The sequence below is a fragment of the Jaculus jaculus genome, chromosome 17 (assembly GCF_020740685.1).
Source record: "Jaculus jaculus isolate mJacJac1 chromosome 17, mJacJac1.mat.Y.cur, whole genome shotgun sequence".
NCBI classification, from domain to species: domain Eukaryota; kingdom Metazoa; phylum Chordata; class Mammalia; order Rodentia; family Dipodidae; genus Jaculus; species Jaculus jaculus.
This window is the reverse complement of record NC_059118.1, coordinates 66,623,111-66,638,506: the sequence shown is the minus strand read 5'-3', so window position 1 is coordinate 66,638,506 and position 15,396 is coordinate 66,623,111. Positions and strand designations below refer to the sequence as shown.

At 52.4% G+C, this 15,396-nt stretch overlaps 1 protein-coding gene across 1 annotated transcript in view; it reads right to left on the bottom strand.

Moving 5' to 3' along the window:
- Slc22a23 (solute carrier family 22 member 23) overlaps positions 1 to 13,982 on the bottom strand; it is a 169,481-nt gene extending 155,499 nt beyond the window's left edge. The window contains exon 1 of the mRNA XM_045136494.1: positions 13,380 to 13,982. Coding sequence (XP_044992429.1) covers positions 13,380 to 13,982 — 603 coding nt within the window. The remainder of the gene's footprint in view (positions 1 to 13,379) is intronic.
- Positions 13,983 to 15,396: the final 1,414 nt, after the last annotated feature.

The following is a 15,396-nucleotide window of genomic DNA, read 5'->3' as shown; positions in this document are numbered from 1 at the left end:
CCCCAGTACCCACCTAAAGCCAGATGCACAAAGTGGTACAGGTAATCTGGAAGAGAAAGTAAGGGGGGTACTTAATAGGATGGTATTGTATATATGTAAGCAGAAGAATAGATTAATGAGGGTGAAAAGGCCCAAAGTGAGGTCAGGGGAAGAGATTGAGTAAAGGGAAGGTGGAGGGAGGGCTAATCAAAATCTAAGAAGATATAAATAAATCATATGGAATCCTCTGGTTTTGGACAATAGAACACTCAGGAGCTGTAGCTTCTTGCTAGAAAATTTTCAGTACCAGGGATGGGATACCTTCCAGTGAGTTGTTGGCCAGGGAGGTCCCTGATGCCCCCAAAACATTATAAGCCATTGCCAAGGCCCTTGGTTTCCCACCAGGAATAGATGGTAAGACCCTATTGCTAAAGACTCCACATACTTGGGCTGCAAGGTCACTGAGAAATCCTGCTGTAACTGAGCTGATAACCTCCTCCATGTAGACCAGCTGACAGAAAGCTGGAAGAAACCATTCTGCATGCAGTTCAATGGGAGAGAGGAAAATCACCAGTGGACATAGTCAACAGTGGACACTGCAAGCCTTGTATTTGGCCAGCCAGGCCAAATGCGCCAACAGGTGCAATAGTGGCATGTCTGTCATGGTGGAAACCAACTGCCTTCTAATTGGACTGAAGGCCTGCTCCATGGGAGGGAATACAACCCTGATACTGAAAACTTAAAACAGGGGTAGTCATGAGCCCTAGGTATGTAACATCGGCTGCTCTCTGGCTGAATGTATATACTATGCTTATCAAACTGTCCAGTAAGCACTTCTATTAATGTTCATACCCTTATATTAATGCTACTCTCACTTTTGGTAGAGAATATTCTCTTTTCAGATGGCAATGACCTTGGGATGATTCAGAAGGCATCATGGTGCTGGAAAGAAGTGACTGGAGTGCTCAGTACTATAATATCTCTATCACACCTTCCAAGGCTCAAGGTCTATTGTGGAAGAGGTGGTGGAAAGAATGTAAGAGCCAACCAGACTCAAAATGGCCTGGATATCCATGACCTCATAGTGCCTGACACTACCTACACAAGACCATCATAATAGGAGGAAAAGATCATGACATCAAAATAAAAGAGAGACTGATTGAGATGGGGAGGGGATATGATGGAGAATGTAGTTTCAAAGGAGAAAGTGTGGGGGGGGTATTACCGTGGGATATTTTTCATAATCATGGAAGTTCATAAAAAAAATTGAAAAGAAAAAAAATAAAGTGGCAGTAGAGAGCTGGCTTAAAAAAAAAAAAAAAAGAGCTATTTTAAATAGAGGCAGAGCCACAGTGGAGAAGGGGAAAGAGTTCGGAGGAAGGAGGTGGTGATGACTGTGACCACGTGAACATACTTCATGTCACTGAGCTGGGCCTGGAGCAGAAGTTACAATGGTCAATTTCATGGTGCAATCATAATTAAAAATGTGAAACCAGGGGCCAGGGAAATGGCTTAGCAGTTAAGGCGTTTACCTGTAAAGCCCAAGGGCCCTGGTTCGATTCCCCAGTACCCACATAAGCCAGTAAGCCAGATACACAAGTGGGCGCATGTGTCTGAAGTTTGTTTGCAGTGGCTGGAGGCCCTGGCATGCCCATTCTCTCTTTCTCTCTGCCTCTTTCTCTGTCTCTCTCAAATAAATAAATAAATAAATAAAATATTTTTAAAAATGTGAAATCAACTCTTCTTCTTTTTTTTTAATTTGAGAGCGACAGACACAGAGAAAAAGACAGATAGAGGGAGAGAGAGAGAATGGGCGCACCAGGGCTTCCAGCCTCTGCAAATGAACTCCAGACGCGTGCGCCCCCTTGTGCATCTGGCTAACGTGGGACCTGGGGAACCGAGCCTTGAACCGGGGTCCTTAGGCTTCACAGGCAAGCGCTTAACCACTAAGCCATCTCTCCAGCCCCGTGAAATCAACTTTTACAAAACATAAGATAAGAACTTTGTGTCCATGTACATGCATTTGCAAGTGGTGAGGCTCCTCAGCATGTGACCATCAGGGGCACCCACCTCGCAAATGTCTTAGCCACACAGAGAAGGAGCTCTTACTGTAACCTGGGGAGGAACCCTGGCGTGCAGACAATGAGGGTGGGTGCATAGTCAGCCATGATTCAGCATGACCCTGGGAAGCTTGCCGGCACCCCCTCCTTTGCTCTTATTCACAAAATGACACTAAGAAATAAAGAGTGACTACTCACTATACAGGCTGACTCTGCTATTCCCTACTTCAGAAACGAAGGTCTGATCAACACTTTCCCAGCACTGCCATGACTTAACACCCTCTACCACACATCCCTATGACTCAGCTCTGTGGTTTTCCGTCCGGATAAGTGAGCCGACTGTCCAGCTTCTGCAGCAGTGCTCCCAGTGGGAGTCTGCTCCCCGAGCTGCCTCTGAGCTGGTGCACACACCTCCTGACACCTTCTAACTAGAAACCCCGGACACTCCTGCTCAGGGCTTTGTGACACTGCTTCTTGGCCAGAGCAGGACATCCAAAAATGGATTTTTCTTTTTACCAAAGAAATGGAGCTAAACATTTGAGATGAAGAAGTGGACAAAAGCAGAGACGAGAATAAAAACTAAGAAATACTGGCTGGGCAACTGGCTCAGTAGCTAAAACACTTAAGCTGTACAGGCCTGAGGATCTGAGTTTGAATCCTTAGCACATGGCATGGTGGCACATAGCTATAATCCCAGTGCTGGGGAGGCAATGACAGGAGGGGACCTGGAGCTCACTGGCTAGCTTTTTCAGTGGGAGACCCTGTCACACACACACGTACACACACGCGCACACGGTGGAAAGCAATAAAGGAGACACCCTATGCTTGTATGCACACACATACTTACACATGCAAAAACAAACAGTTCACTGCACAGCTAGTGTGTGTGTGTGTGTGTGTGTGTGTGTGTGTGCATATGTGTGCGTGTATGCACATGTGTGCATGCATGCGTGTGCACACATTCAACAGAAGGCATAGACATTGGATGTCTTCTTCTAGAGTTCTTCACCTTTTTTGGCTGCGTCTCTGGCTGAACTTACAGCTTACAATTCAATTAGACTAGCTAGCCTAGAGCTCCTCTCTCTACTTTCCCTACCTAGGAGTACAGGTATGTGACACCATGCCTGGCATTTTATGTGGGTACAACTTCAGGTCCTCATGTTTGCATGGCAAGCACTTTACCTGCTGAACCACCCCCTGACCCAGACAACTATTTGGTGGTGGTGGCGTTTGTCTGTTTTACTGACGGCGGCAGCAGGCTAGGATAGCTGGATGCAAGTCTGGGAGGGTCCCATTTGCCAAAGGGCCTGGCTTGGCTTCCTGCCCTGCCTTCACTCTCTGCTATTTTACTATCTTCCCAGTGCATTTTTATTCTGCACTCGGCCCTGCAAAAGGAGGGGGTGGGGTGCCGGCCATGGGAGCAGAGCCAGGGAGCAACTGGCAATTCTTTTAGTCCCTGCTTGTCTGGGGTCTCCTTCCAAGCTTCCTGAGTGACCTGGAGTTAATACCCTGAGGACGTCTTTAATTATCCCAAGGAAAGAAACCTCAGGAGTTGGCCCTGCCGACTGTACACTAAGCTTGAATGGCCAGGTAAATTACACCTCAGGTGTCTGAGAAGGAAAGAGATACTTTGTTTAAAGCACTTAACAGCTACATCTGCAATATTCAGTTATTCTCAATTAATTACCTAAAAGGTCTGCCTCTAACCCCTTCAACCCCAGCTGGGCAAAAGCCAGTCTCATACTCTGTCACATGGCTTGAGGGAGTCCCCAGCCCAAGTATCCATATGTCTATGCCTCTCTGGAAACTGCCTTCCCCACCCCAGCCCAAGGTGGGTAGCAGATCTGCACCCAGCACACTGGGGACAAGTGATGGCTTAGAAAGAAAGGACAGAGAGCAAGAGGACAGTGGGGACCAAGACGGGGATGACAGGGCTCCTGAAAGACCCCACATTCCACTGGGGAGCTCATTTATACACACGCACACGAGACCGAGAGGACGTGTCTTTGCGGTACATTTCTTTTTCTATCTAACGTAATTTCAAGTTTTTTCTTTTACTTGTAACCTAGTGTCACAAGAGTCTGATCAAGTGCAACATGGCGCGAATGAATGAAGCGCTGGTGTGTTCCGGGGGAACCCATCCAGCACATCGACAGCCATCACCCTTTACACGAACACTGGCGCTGCCAGTCTGCGGCCACTCTGTCCACCAGGAATGGTCTGGCCCTCAGTCATGTCGCACAAAGATAAGATGACTGACCCCACCACCCTTCAAGAAGGCCAAAGGTTACCAGGGGCCCCATCAAGCCTGCTCAGGGAGAAGTTCTGGGGGAGGCGCTCTCCCGAGACCCACTCTCTGCTCTTCACCCGGTGAAGCTGGCGGCGGTCACCGTGGACTCCTCACTGAGATCCCACCCTCGACCCGTCTCGTCCCCAGTGCGGCTCAGCCGGTGTTCCGGCGTGCTGAGCTCGCTCTCCACTACCCCGCATGAACTCCGAGGAGCCAATGAAGGGCTGGGCAGGTGGATCCCGGCCTCCATTCCCTCCTTCCTTCCTCTGATCCACACCTTGTGAGCCTCCAGCCTTTTGGCTTCTCAGGTTAGAGGTCCACCATCCAGCCACCCAGAAGAGGGTCTCGGGTGGCCTGGCCCCTTACAGCATCCACTCTGCAGGTTTCTAGTATGCCACCACCTCCTCCATGCACCGAGGGAATAGATCGCCTTTCTCAATGTGGCCTGTCACCTCCTCCGTCCCAAGGCTTCCCATCTAAGCTGCTCTTTCCCCATTGGTAGGGCGGGGGAAGGGCACCTGAGATTTCCCAGGTGTCTCTTGATTTTCAGGTGCCGGGATGGGGCAACACTTGTCGTCACATGGAGGGAACAGGAACCCCGAGAGTGAGGAAATGGGAAGGAGTGGGTCAGAAGTCACAGGGCTGACTGACAGTGCCCCCTGGCACGTTCGGGCGGCTCATACATCCGTGGCACGTTCAGGTGGGGCTCACACATCCGTGGCACATTCGGATGGGGTTCACACATCTGTGGCAAGTTCGGGTGAGGCTCACACATTCATGGCACATTCAGGTGGGGTTTACACATCCATGGCACATTTGGGTGGGCTCACATATCCGTGGCAAGTTCAGGTGAGGCTCACACATCCGTGGCACCTTCAGGTGGGACTCACACGTCCATGGCACATTTGGGTGGGCTCACACATCCGTGGCATGTTCAGGTGGGACTCACACATCCATGGCACATTTGGGTGGGCTCACACATCTATGGGGAGACTTTGTGGGTGGAAGAGCTCTGGAGGGTGGAGAGGCGGACTGACTATTCTCCATGAAAGTTGCCAAAGTGGGCAGCTGTCCTTCAGCTAAGGGCTGAGCTGACCCGAAGAAGGCCAGGGAGGGGCGTTTCCAGCCGAGTGGAGGGCGTAAGCAGGGCAGAAGAGAGGCCCCGGGACAAGAAAGGTTCGGCTCGACAGGTAGCCGGGAGAAGCAGGAGGGCGGGCAGGGCAGGCCAAAGGCAGCGGGCTGTGCAGTGGACACAGGGACTTCGAGGAGCCCTGCCAGGTGTCATGAGGCAGGAGAACCGTAGGGACAGGCTTACTTCGCATCTGTGGGATTATAGTTTGAAGGGCGGCAAAATGAGGGGAGGCAGGTTAGGGATCTGCAAAGGCCAAGGGGAAAGAGGGTCGAGAAACTTGCCAGGAGCCGTCCTTTGCAAAGTCCCAGCCCCTCCCAGAGCCACAGCGCGACTGCAGCACCATTCTCAGGCCACAAAGGGTCATGGGGTAGGCCAGCAAAAAGCAGCTCACAAGGAAAGGGGGACACCGCCAGAAGCCAGAACCCTCCCCTCTGAGGGCCTGGGGGAAGCAGAGAGTGGGAAGCCTGCGGGCTGCGGATAAGTCAGCGGCCCCAGGCACCGTGTTCTCTGTAACTTCTCTGGAAAGAAAGGTGCTACTGACCGTTCACACCCAGGATGGTGTGCTGCCTGGCCCTGGGGTTCCGGGCGGGGAGTGGGTGCAAGTTCTGGTCCTAAAGTTTCTGGGACCTACTCTTTCAGTCTTGTGGACATTTAATTTAGAGCCTCCCCTTTTGAGCAGGGGCAAGAGAAATGCTAAGATGCTCTTAAGGGCCAGTGACTGCTACTGACACCCCAGAGCAAGGGTCAGGAGTCCCTGCCCTGCCTCAGGTGGCCCAAAGTCTGTCCTGGGCCCGAAGTGCCCGCATGACTTCCATGCTCACCACCCCCTCAGCTGCAAACACAGGCCATGTTGGCCAGGCCGTGCAGGCGGCCTTCCCGGCTATAAGTCTACGTATCAGCTGCAACATTTAGGCCAGGGCTCTCCACCCACCCCACTACCTGTCTTTGGCTCTCCAGATCCCCGTGGCTGCGGCCATGCCCCGGACCAGGCCTGCCTCTTCTGCAGGGCCAGCTGACTCTGCCTAGTGCACTGGGTGCACTCACTGCAATCAAACCTTCACGTAGCCAGAGGGCTTTTCAAAAATACTATTTCTGAGCTGAGTATGGTGGCACATGCCTTTAAGCCCTGCACTTGGGAGGCAAAGGTATAAGGACTGCTGTGAGTTTGAGGCCAGCCTATGACTACATAGTGAATTTCAGGTCAGCCTGGGGTAGAGTGATCTGGAAAAACAAAATACAAACAAACAAACAAACAAAAGTTCTACAAAAGCAAAACTGAGGACTGGGGAGATGGCTCAGAGGTTAAGGCGCTTGCTTGTAAAGCCTGACAGCCTGGGTTCAATTCCCCAGTACCTATGCAAAGCCAGATCCACAAAGTCGTGCATGCATCTGAAGTTTGTTTCCCTGGCACACCCATTCTTATTCTCTCTCTCAAATAAATAATTTTTTTTAAAAAGCAAAACTGAGAACTGTACTACCAAATTAAAAAGGTAATAAGGTCATAAAAATATTAGAAGAGGGCTGGAGGAATGGCTTAGCAGTTAAGGCATTTGTCTGCAAAGCCAAAGAACCCAGGTTCGATTCCTCAGGACACATGTTAGCTAGATGCACAAGGGGCCACATGCTTCTGGAGTTTGTTTGCAGTGGCTGGGGGCCCTAGTGCGTCTATTCTCTCTCTCTCTCTCTTTCTCTGTCAAATAAATAAATAAATAAAATAGTTAATAAAATATTAGAAGAAAACATGAGGTTTCCCCTCTACTACTCTAGAACTCAGGAAGCCCCAAACCTAACACAAAACCAGGAAGAGATAAAAAAGACAGACTAGGACTGGAGAGATGGCTTAGTGGTTAAGGCACTTTTCTGAGAAGTCTAAGGATCCATGTTTGATTCCCCAGTACCCACATATGCCAAGATGCACAAGGTGGCTCATGTGTCTGGAGTTCATTTGCAGTGACTGGAGGTCCTGGCATGCCCATTCTCTCTCCCTGCCTTTCTCTCTCAAATAAACATTTTTTCTTTTTTCCCCCAGGTAGGGTCTCTAGTCCAGGATGACCTGAATTCACTATGTAGTGTCAGGCTGGCCTTGAACTCACAGCGATCCTCCTGCCTCTGCCTACCAAGTGCTGGGATTAAAGGCATGTGCCACCATGCGTGGCTCAAATAAATAAATAAAAATTTTAAAGAAAGACTAATTTACTTGACTCTCTCCAAACTACACTTGTGTACACAACCAAACACCATAAGCAAATCAGAAGACAAGCAAGAAATAAGGGGGAAACATTCATGAGATAACAAAAAAGGACACATTTACTTTAAGCATAAAGATCTCTTATAGGTCAGTTAGGATGTAGTCATCATCAAACACAAATATCCATGAGGGGAAAGACGGAAGAGACCCACTGAAAGGAAGGGAACCAGAGGACTGGCAGGAAGATGGCCTAACTCTCAGAGAAGGGCATATTACAGCAAGAGCCAAATTTGACCTTCCCAGGATCAGAGTGGGGAATATTTAAAAGTCTGACAGCTCTGAGTCATGGAGGGTGTGGGGGAGCTGAACCACACAAATTATTGGTAAATGCGCAAATTGCCAAGTTCTGTATCATTTATCAAAATAAGCATGCAGGCATTTTTAACCCCCCACTTCCAACAATTTAGACACAGACACACACACACGTGCAAATATCAGGCACAACTCCAAACCCTCTCTGCGACTAGCTAAATAAACCACGGCCCAGGTAAACAATGAAATGTTATGCAGACATAGAAAGAACAGGGGCTCTCTACCCACCAGTGTGTGTCCATCTCTGACATAAGTGTACAGGGACCAAAAGAAAAAAAAGTGTGTGGATAATATGCTACTGTCTGTGACAGAAAACATATGAATGAAAATCTAGCACCTATGTAAGCATACATTAAAATTTTTCTCCCAGCACTCGGGAGGCAGAGGTAGGAGGATTGCCATGAGTTCAAGGCCACCCTGAGATGACAAGAGTTAATTCCAGGTCAGCCTGGACCACAGTGAGACCCTACCTCAAAAAAAACAAAAACAAAAAAAACCAAACAAACAAAAAATTTTCTAACCACGGTTGTTTCTGAAGAGTGAAACTGGGGCAGAGACAACAAGCAGTGTTGCTTATAATGTGTGTTTTTAGGCCACATACAGGCGTTATCTATTACAGTCAATTAAAATAGATTAGGGGCTGGGGAGATAGCTTAGTGGTTAAGGTGCTTGCCTACAAAGTCAAAGGACCCAGGTTGGATTCCCCAGTATCCATGTAAAGCCAGATGTGTGGTAGTGCATATATCTGGAATGGCCCACCCCAAAATTTTAAAAAAAATGGATTGGCACAAAGATGTTCATTACTGCAGATACAAAAGCTACTAATAGGATGCCAAAATGGTAGTCCAGTACTAAGAAAAAGATTCAAAAAATTTTATTAAATCAGCAAGAATATGGGACATTAAAAATGTTTCTGAGCTGAAGAGATTACTTAATGGTTAAGATGCTTGCCTGGGAAGCCCAAGGACCCAAGTTCAATTCCCCAGTACCCACATAAGCCAGATGTACAAGGTGGTGCATGAGTCTGGAGTTCATTTGCAGTGGCTAGAGGTCCCCCCTTCCTCCTTCCCTCCCCCCTCTCTAATAAGTAAATAAAAACATTTTAGCCAGGTGTGGTAGCACACACCATTAATCCCAGCATTTGGGAAGCTGAGGTAGGAGGATTGCCATGCGTTCAAGGCCACACGGAGACTACATAGTGAATTCCAGGTCAGCCTGGGCTAGAGTGAGACCCTACCTTGAAAAAAACAAAAAAAGAAAAAAAAATAGAAATGTTTCTGGGTCTTGGACAAACCTTTTGGTTCAGGCGAATAGCAGGTTCCATTAAGCAAACACTTTGGGTAGAAGAATAAAAATAGGTGTATGTATGCCGCTGGTCAAAGGTGAAAACTACTTGTCAGACCAGGATAGTAGAATTAGAGCTATTTAAAAAAAATATTACCATTGCAATGATATAATTATTTTTAGACTTAATTACATTATACTGAAGTCATCTTAAATAACTCCTAGGAAAAGGATGCAAATTACTTTTCAAGACATTAAACAGCTTTCAGGATAAACGTCAGAAAACTTTGCAAATTCTTGAGAATAGCAGACACATCAGGAAGACGAGATGAGCAAACCATCTAAGCTTCAGATACAGAAAAGAAAGGATGGACGGTCAGCTGGTGTTGGCTATCGACAAGTTCATTTAAAAAAGTAATGAGTGTTCACTCAGAACAGGACAGGCTGAACTATGCAAATGGCTGAATAATAGTTTTAAATTTATGGCACTCTTTTTAAAGCTTTTTAAACGTTTAAAATCGCTGGTGTGGGAGAAGGAGGCCAAGTGAAGCCAAACCAGACCTGCCTGTCCAGACCCCCAAACCTGATGTGACCATGGAGGGGTTTGTTTGATTTCTTCTCGTGGTGCTGGAGAGATGGCTCAGAGGTTGAAGGCACTTGCTTACAAAGCCTGACTGCCTGGGTTTGATTCCTCAAGACCCACATAACACCAGATGCACAAAGTGATTTCCTCTCAGAAAGACAACGAGGGCACCTCTCAGCAGAGCCGAGAGATCCTAGCCCAGAAAACTAGGCAAGGGTTAGAAAGCTGAACTCCTGACCCATGCAAATGTGTGTCCATCAATCTATCCTCAGGGAGATCCCTAGAAGGCTGCTCTTGGGTTGCTGTTCCTTTGCAAAGGAGATGGCATAGGTGAAATGTCTCATAGACTATAAAGAGCTGCTACAAAGAAGAAAGGCACGATCATCATGACCGACATACTTTCACTATTTTGAAGGAATCGTGGGTTCTGTGATATGAATTCTGGTATACCTAACAAGCCCCAAGGACCAAGGTAAAAGACGACAACAGAAAAGATCCTAGCTGGTGTTTCCTCAGCATTCAAGATAAAAACAAAACAAAAACCCCTGACAGGGGCTAGCTACCTCGGCACCCAACACTATGAAAGAGGACCCAGGTTGTGCAGCGGCTGCCTGAGCAGAGGCCAGACAGCTCTGGCTTATCGCGGCTCCAGCTCTGCGGAGACAGCCAGGTGAGCCTGGACCGCTGACTTGATATAGTCAGGTGTCCACACGTCACTCACGTCTGCTGAAAGCTGCGAATGGAGGTGTGAGTCCATTCATCCCCTCCTTGGGGTAGACTACACAAGGTCTGCTGGCTCGTGTTTTGCTGGCACACTTAAGAGGTGTGGCTGACTCAGTCACAGGTGGGACAGTGGACGGTGGGTGGACATTTTTTTCAGCCAGACAAGAAACAAATGAAAATGTGTTCTATGATGGAAAACCAAACATTCTCAGGAGCGAGTTGCAGACAGACAAGAGAATGCCTGAGGGTTACATACTAAAGCCCACAACTTTCTTCAAGGAAAGGCATCTGTGGGTGGCCTGCTTGGGACAGAGTCCCCCACCTCAGGAGTGGGAGAGTTCAACTGAGGCAGCATGTGATGGGTGTAACTGAGCTGGGGAGAAAAGCTCGGAGCCCTGGGGTCCTGCTTCCCTTTACGACCTGGAGCTGAGTGGCTTGGTGGCAGCCCTGGCGTGCAGGTGCTGAGGCAGCGAAGGGGAAGCAGGGCAGCTCCGCTGGCAGCAGGAGTGTCCCCCCCAGCCCAGCAGCCAGGGCCAGAGTAGGACTGGGCTGCAGGAAGACACCCGCTGAAGGATGGAGCCATTCTGAAGACGTGGCCTGCAGCTTGTGGCCCAGGAAGAGGGGCAGCTTCTCTGACCCGGAACTTTCACCCACTGAAGAAAGGTGAAACCTCCCTCCACTTCTGTCGACTGCCCACAAGGAGGACAGGCACCTGACAGCTAAAGTGCCAACACCCATGATCGTACCCACTGTACACAGCAGGCAGAGGGAAAAGCCCGCCGTAGTGCCAAAATGTGCTTGAAAAGCGCTTTCAAGCACTATTATAGAACAGAACATTGGAGAAGGACAGTCCTTTATTTAGAGCGTATTTGTCTGTGAAAATCAATATGTCCTTCCCAGCCTTTACAGCACCAGAAAGCACGTCTGGTTCCAGTTCCGAGGCCTTCACGCCCCGGTGTCACCTTGTTGAAGCCACGCAACTGCTCGCTGTCGTCAAACACCACGGCCACAAGTATGTCACACACCTCAGCGCTACCCAAGACCCTCATGAGGGCTAATTTCCAAAACGTGCCCAATTTTCCATGTGCGTCCGGAGCCCGTTTTGTTCTCTTCCCACCACGCCCGGCAGAGCGCGAGTCGCTAGTGGCGGGCCATGGCCCCGCCGTTGTGGCCGACTCTCCGCACTGGCGACTCCAGCTGGATCCTAGGACAGCACTCTTCACCCGCACCCCTTCAACCCGCTATCCTCCCTTTACTCTAGAAAGAGGGCTTAAAATACTTTAAATTGTCGTCAAATCCTTATTCTGACATTTAGATGTTCTGAGACTTTTTTTTTTCTTTCTGTGCTGCTAAGCAAAACAGAAACACTGCCCTTCATGAGTGGACATCGGATGGTGGCAGAAAGGCCTCTGGAAAGGCCAAGCTGTGGGAGCTGAGAGGCCACAGTGAACCAAGCTGGAAGGATTTTCCCTTGCAGAGGGAAAGCTCCGCCAGACAGCTCCCACAGGATGGCATTTCTGGCTGGGTTGGTACAAGATTAAAATAATGGTTTTGATGATGTAAGAGTTTCATCTTACACACCTCTGAACTGCAAGTGTTTACTAACACACATGTGGGGGAGGGGGAGTTCACGGTGCACTGACTTACTCTCAACTGTTCAGGTCCATCTCATGTAGACAGAGAACTGTTCAGCACTGCCCCGGGGGTGGGGGCCCCATTCTCCTCTGCACTGTTTAAAATGCAGAAGGGGCAAAAACTACAACTACTTCACAAACCGCTTGACAAGTTGGCATCCAGAATTTTGTATAGGTGAAGAAAACTGAAAATTATTAACACTTATGGCAATAATGACTGTCTAAGACTACCCACTGTCCATTCTTACACATTTCTCAGAAAACACGCCTGATACGTTACACAGGTGCAGGACCTCGGCAAGGGACACAGCTCGATTCAGAGGGCAAAGTGGGTGTTGGCGACCAGCTCACCAGGTCTCAATGACTCAGACCAGAGCAGCTGCCATACAAGAGCAGGGTGGCCCTGCCAGGTTCTCCTACCGTACTTCTGGACTGTAGGTAGGGTAGCCAAGGAACTTTCGAAAGCTCTCTGGCCATACCTTCAGTTCTTTAGCGAGCTTTGGTCTCTCTGCAAGCCCAGCATGGGCTAGCTGAGGTTGCCGGAAAGAACCTCTAACAGTAGGGCACTACTTTTCATGGATGGCTATTTCTGTGTGGGGAAACCAGCTTATGGGAGGAGAATGACAAAGCCATTGGTCCTGGCTCCCATTGGTAGACCTTGAAGCAGGAGTGAGTTCTGTAGGGCCCTGGTGACAGGTACGTGACCTCATTTTCCCAGCGGGCCACCCTGCCTCGGCGAATGTGACACCAAGTCGGGTGGAGGAAGGGGTTCAGGCTTTGTAAGGAAGGGGCGTTCTTTCCATAGGTGTATTGGGATAGGAGTCTGGGTGGGAATGAGGAAAGCTAAAGGGCTCCCTTGGAAGCGGATGCAACGTCACAGTCACCGCAGAGGGCGGCAAAAGCCCTGGCTTCACACTCAAGAATGAGCCTGTCCTTTGGGGGATAACAGGGTGTCCAGTCAATGCGGGGTCATGCAACGGAGGCCAACACCCCTGGGGCCAAGGTTTCAGACTCTCGGGCTCGGACCTTGGCCCCCTTGGCCCTCAAGGACAGGGACAGAGGGAGAGCGAGGGGGCGACCGAGACGGGGGGAGGGAAAGGTTCCCGAGAAGGACGCGGCGGTCGTGGCCCTTACCTTGCTGACCACGTTCTGGACGAGGCCAGTGCGGATGCCGTATTCCCACGCGTGACAGTCGCAATTGGAGTCATTGTCTCCTTTGCCCGGAGGGGACGGCAGGGGTGGCGTGTCGCTGGTGTTGCTTCGGTGGCCCGCGACCCCCCAGGCGGCCGTGGAGAAGGGGACGGTGGGGGTGCTGGTCCAGTTGCCCGCGTCGCCCCAGCGGCCGGTGACGGTGGCCCCCGCCAGCTCGCCGGCGCCCTTGCCGGCCCCGCGGCACCAGAAGTTGGGCTGGTCCAGGAGGAAGGAGTCCGAGAACTGGCTGAAGCCGATGAAGAGCGCGGGGATCCAGGTGAGCGCCACCAGGGTCCGCTGGAAGCCGCCGCTCAGGCCCCCCAGGAAGGGCAGCACCGAGCCGTCATAGTCCAGCAACAGGAGGCTCGAGTGCGGGCCGCCGGCGCCGGGGTGCGGCGCGGGCAGCGGCTGGATCTCCGCGCGGGCTCCGAGGGCCGCCGAGGCCGCCGCATCCCCGGGCGGCAGCGAGCCGTTCTCCTCGGCCGGGCCCGGCTGCCGCCCGCCGCCGCCGCCGCCCGCCGCCTCGCGCCGCCGATCTATCGCCATGGCCCGGGCCCGCGGCGCCCGCAGGGGCGCATAGAGCGTGGCGGAGCTCGGCGTCAGGCCGCCCCCATGGCACCGCCCGCGCCCGCGCCCCGGGGCGCCGCGGCCCCGCTCGGCCGCCGCACGGAGGCCGGAGCCGAGACTTAGCGTCCGCGGCTCATCCGCTCCGGGGCCCGCGGCCGAGCCCACCGCCCCGCTCCGCCGCCGAGCCCGGGAGGAGGAGCCGCCGCTGCGCCCCGGCCCTGCGCACCGCGGTGCTGGGGACCGTCGCCGGTTCCCGCGGAGGTCTGGCTCCGACTGAGGCTCCCGGAAGCCGCGAGCTCGGGACCAGCGAGCGGAGCCAGCCGCGCTCTGCCACTCGGAGCCGGAGCCGGAGCCGGTCTCCTCCTCCCTCCCGTCCCCTCCCCTCCCTCGGGCCCGGTGCCCGCCCCCTCTCCCCCCGCCCCGCCCCGCCGCGCCCCGCCGAGGTGGAGGTAACCGCGGCACCTGCTGCGCCCGCTCCTGCGCACGAGCGCCGCCTCCAGGCCGCACGCGCCGCCGCTGCCGCCGCCCGGGACCACGGCAGGGCCCGGGTGGGGCGCGGGGACTCCCGGGCCGCAGGATCCGCGTCCGTCCCTCCGGCGCACCACACCGCACCGCGGGAGAAGAGAGAGGAGCCGGGGCCGAGGGCCGGCGGGGTCCCTACCCGAGCGGCTCGGGCCGGGAGCGGGCGCGCAGGGCCGTCCTCCAAGCTCAGCTCGGCCAGCCGCGAGGGGGGACCCCCACCACGAGCCCGGGGTGAGCCTGCTTCCCCCTCCTAGTCCTGAGCCCGGGGGTCGCCGACCCTCCAGACAGACCCTCTGCGCCTTTTCCACACTCGAACGAGGCTGCGGGTTATGTCCACTGAAAGAGACAAGGAGGCGCCTTTGCCAGATTCGGGTGGCCAGTCTCTCGCCACCTCCGGGCATCCGCTGCCCACCGCAGCCCCCACTCCCAAATCACCATTTCTTCCCCGGCTCCTGAATAATTGGAAGTAGACTCGGTGCTGAAGGCCGGACCAACACAGGCGGTCCACGCGTGAATGGCGAGGGCCTCCCCGCCCCTCCCCAAGGTCTGGCGTCCGCCTTTGGATGCCCCGGGCCCGGGCGCACATCTCCGCCTCCCGAGAGGAGCCGCTCCGCGCGCCCCCGCCGGCAGTGCCAGGCGGGCCGGGCCAGCGCGGTATAAATAACCCCAGCCCTGCGGCACGGCGGAGTCCTCCTCCCTGGCCTGACACCAGGCACCATGATGCGGCCCCTTCACCTTGGCTTCCCCACGGTGGAGACAGTTCGTGTCCTGAGAAGTTTATTAATGGAATTAATGCAAGTCTTAAATGGAGCGATCCATTTCTAGTCGTATTTGGGGCAGGGAAAAAAAAAGTAAATGAAATGCATTTGCT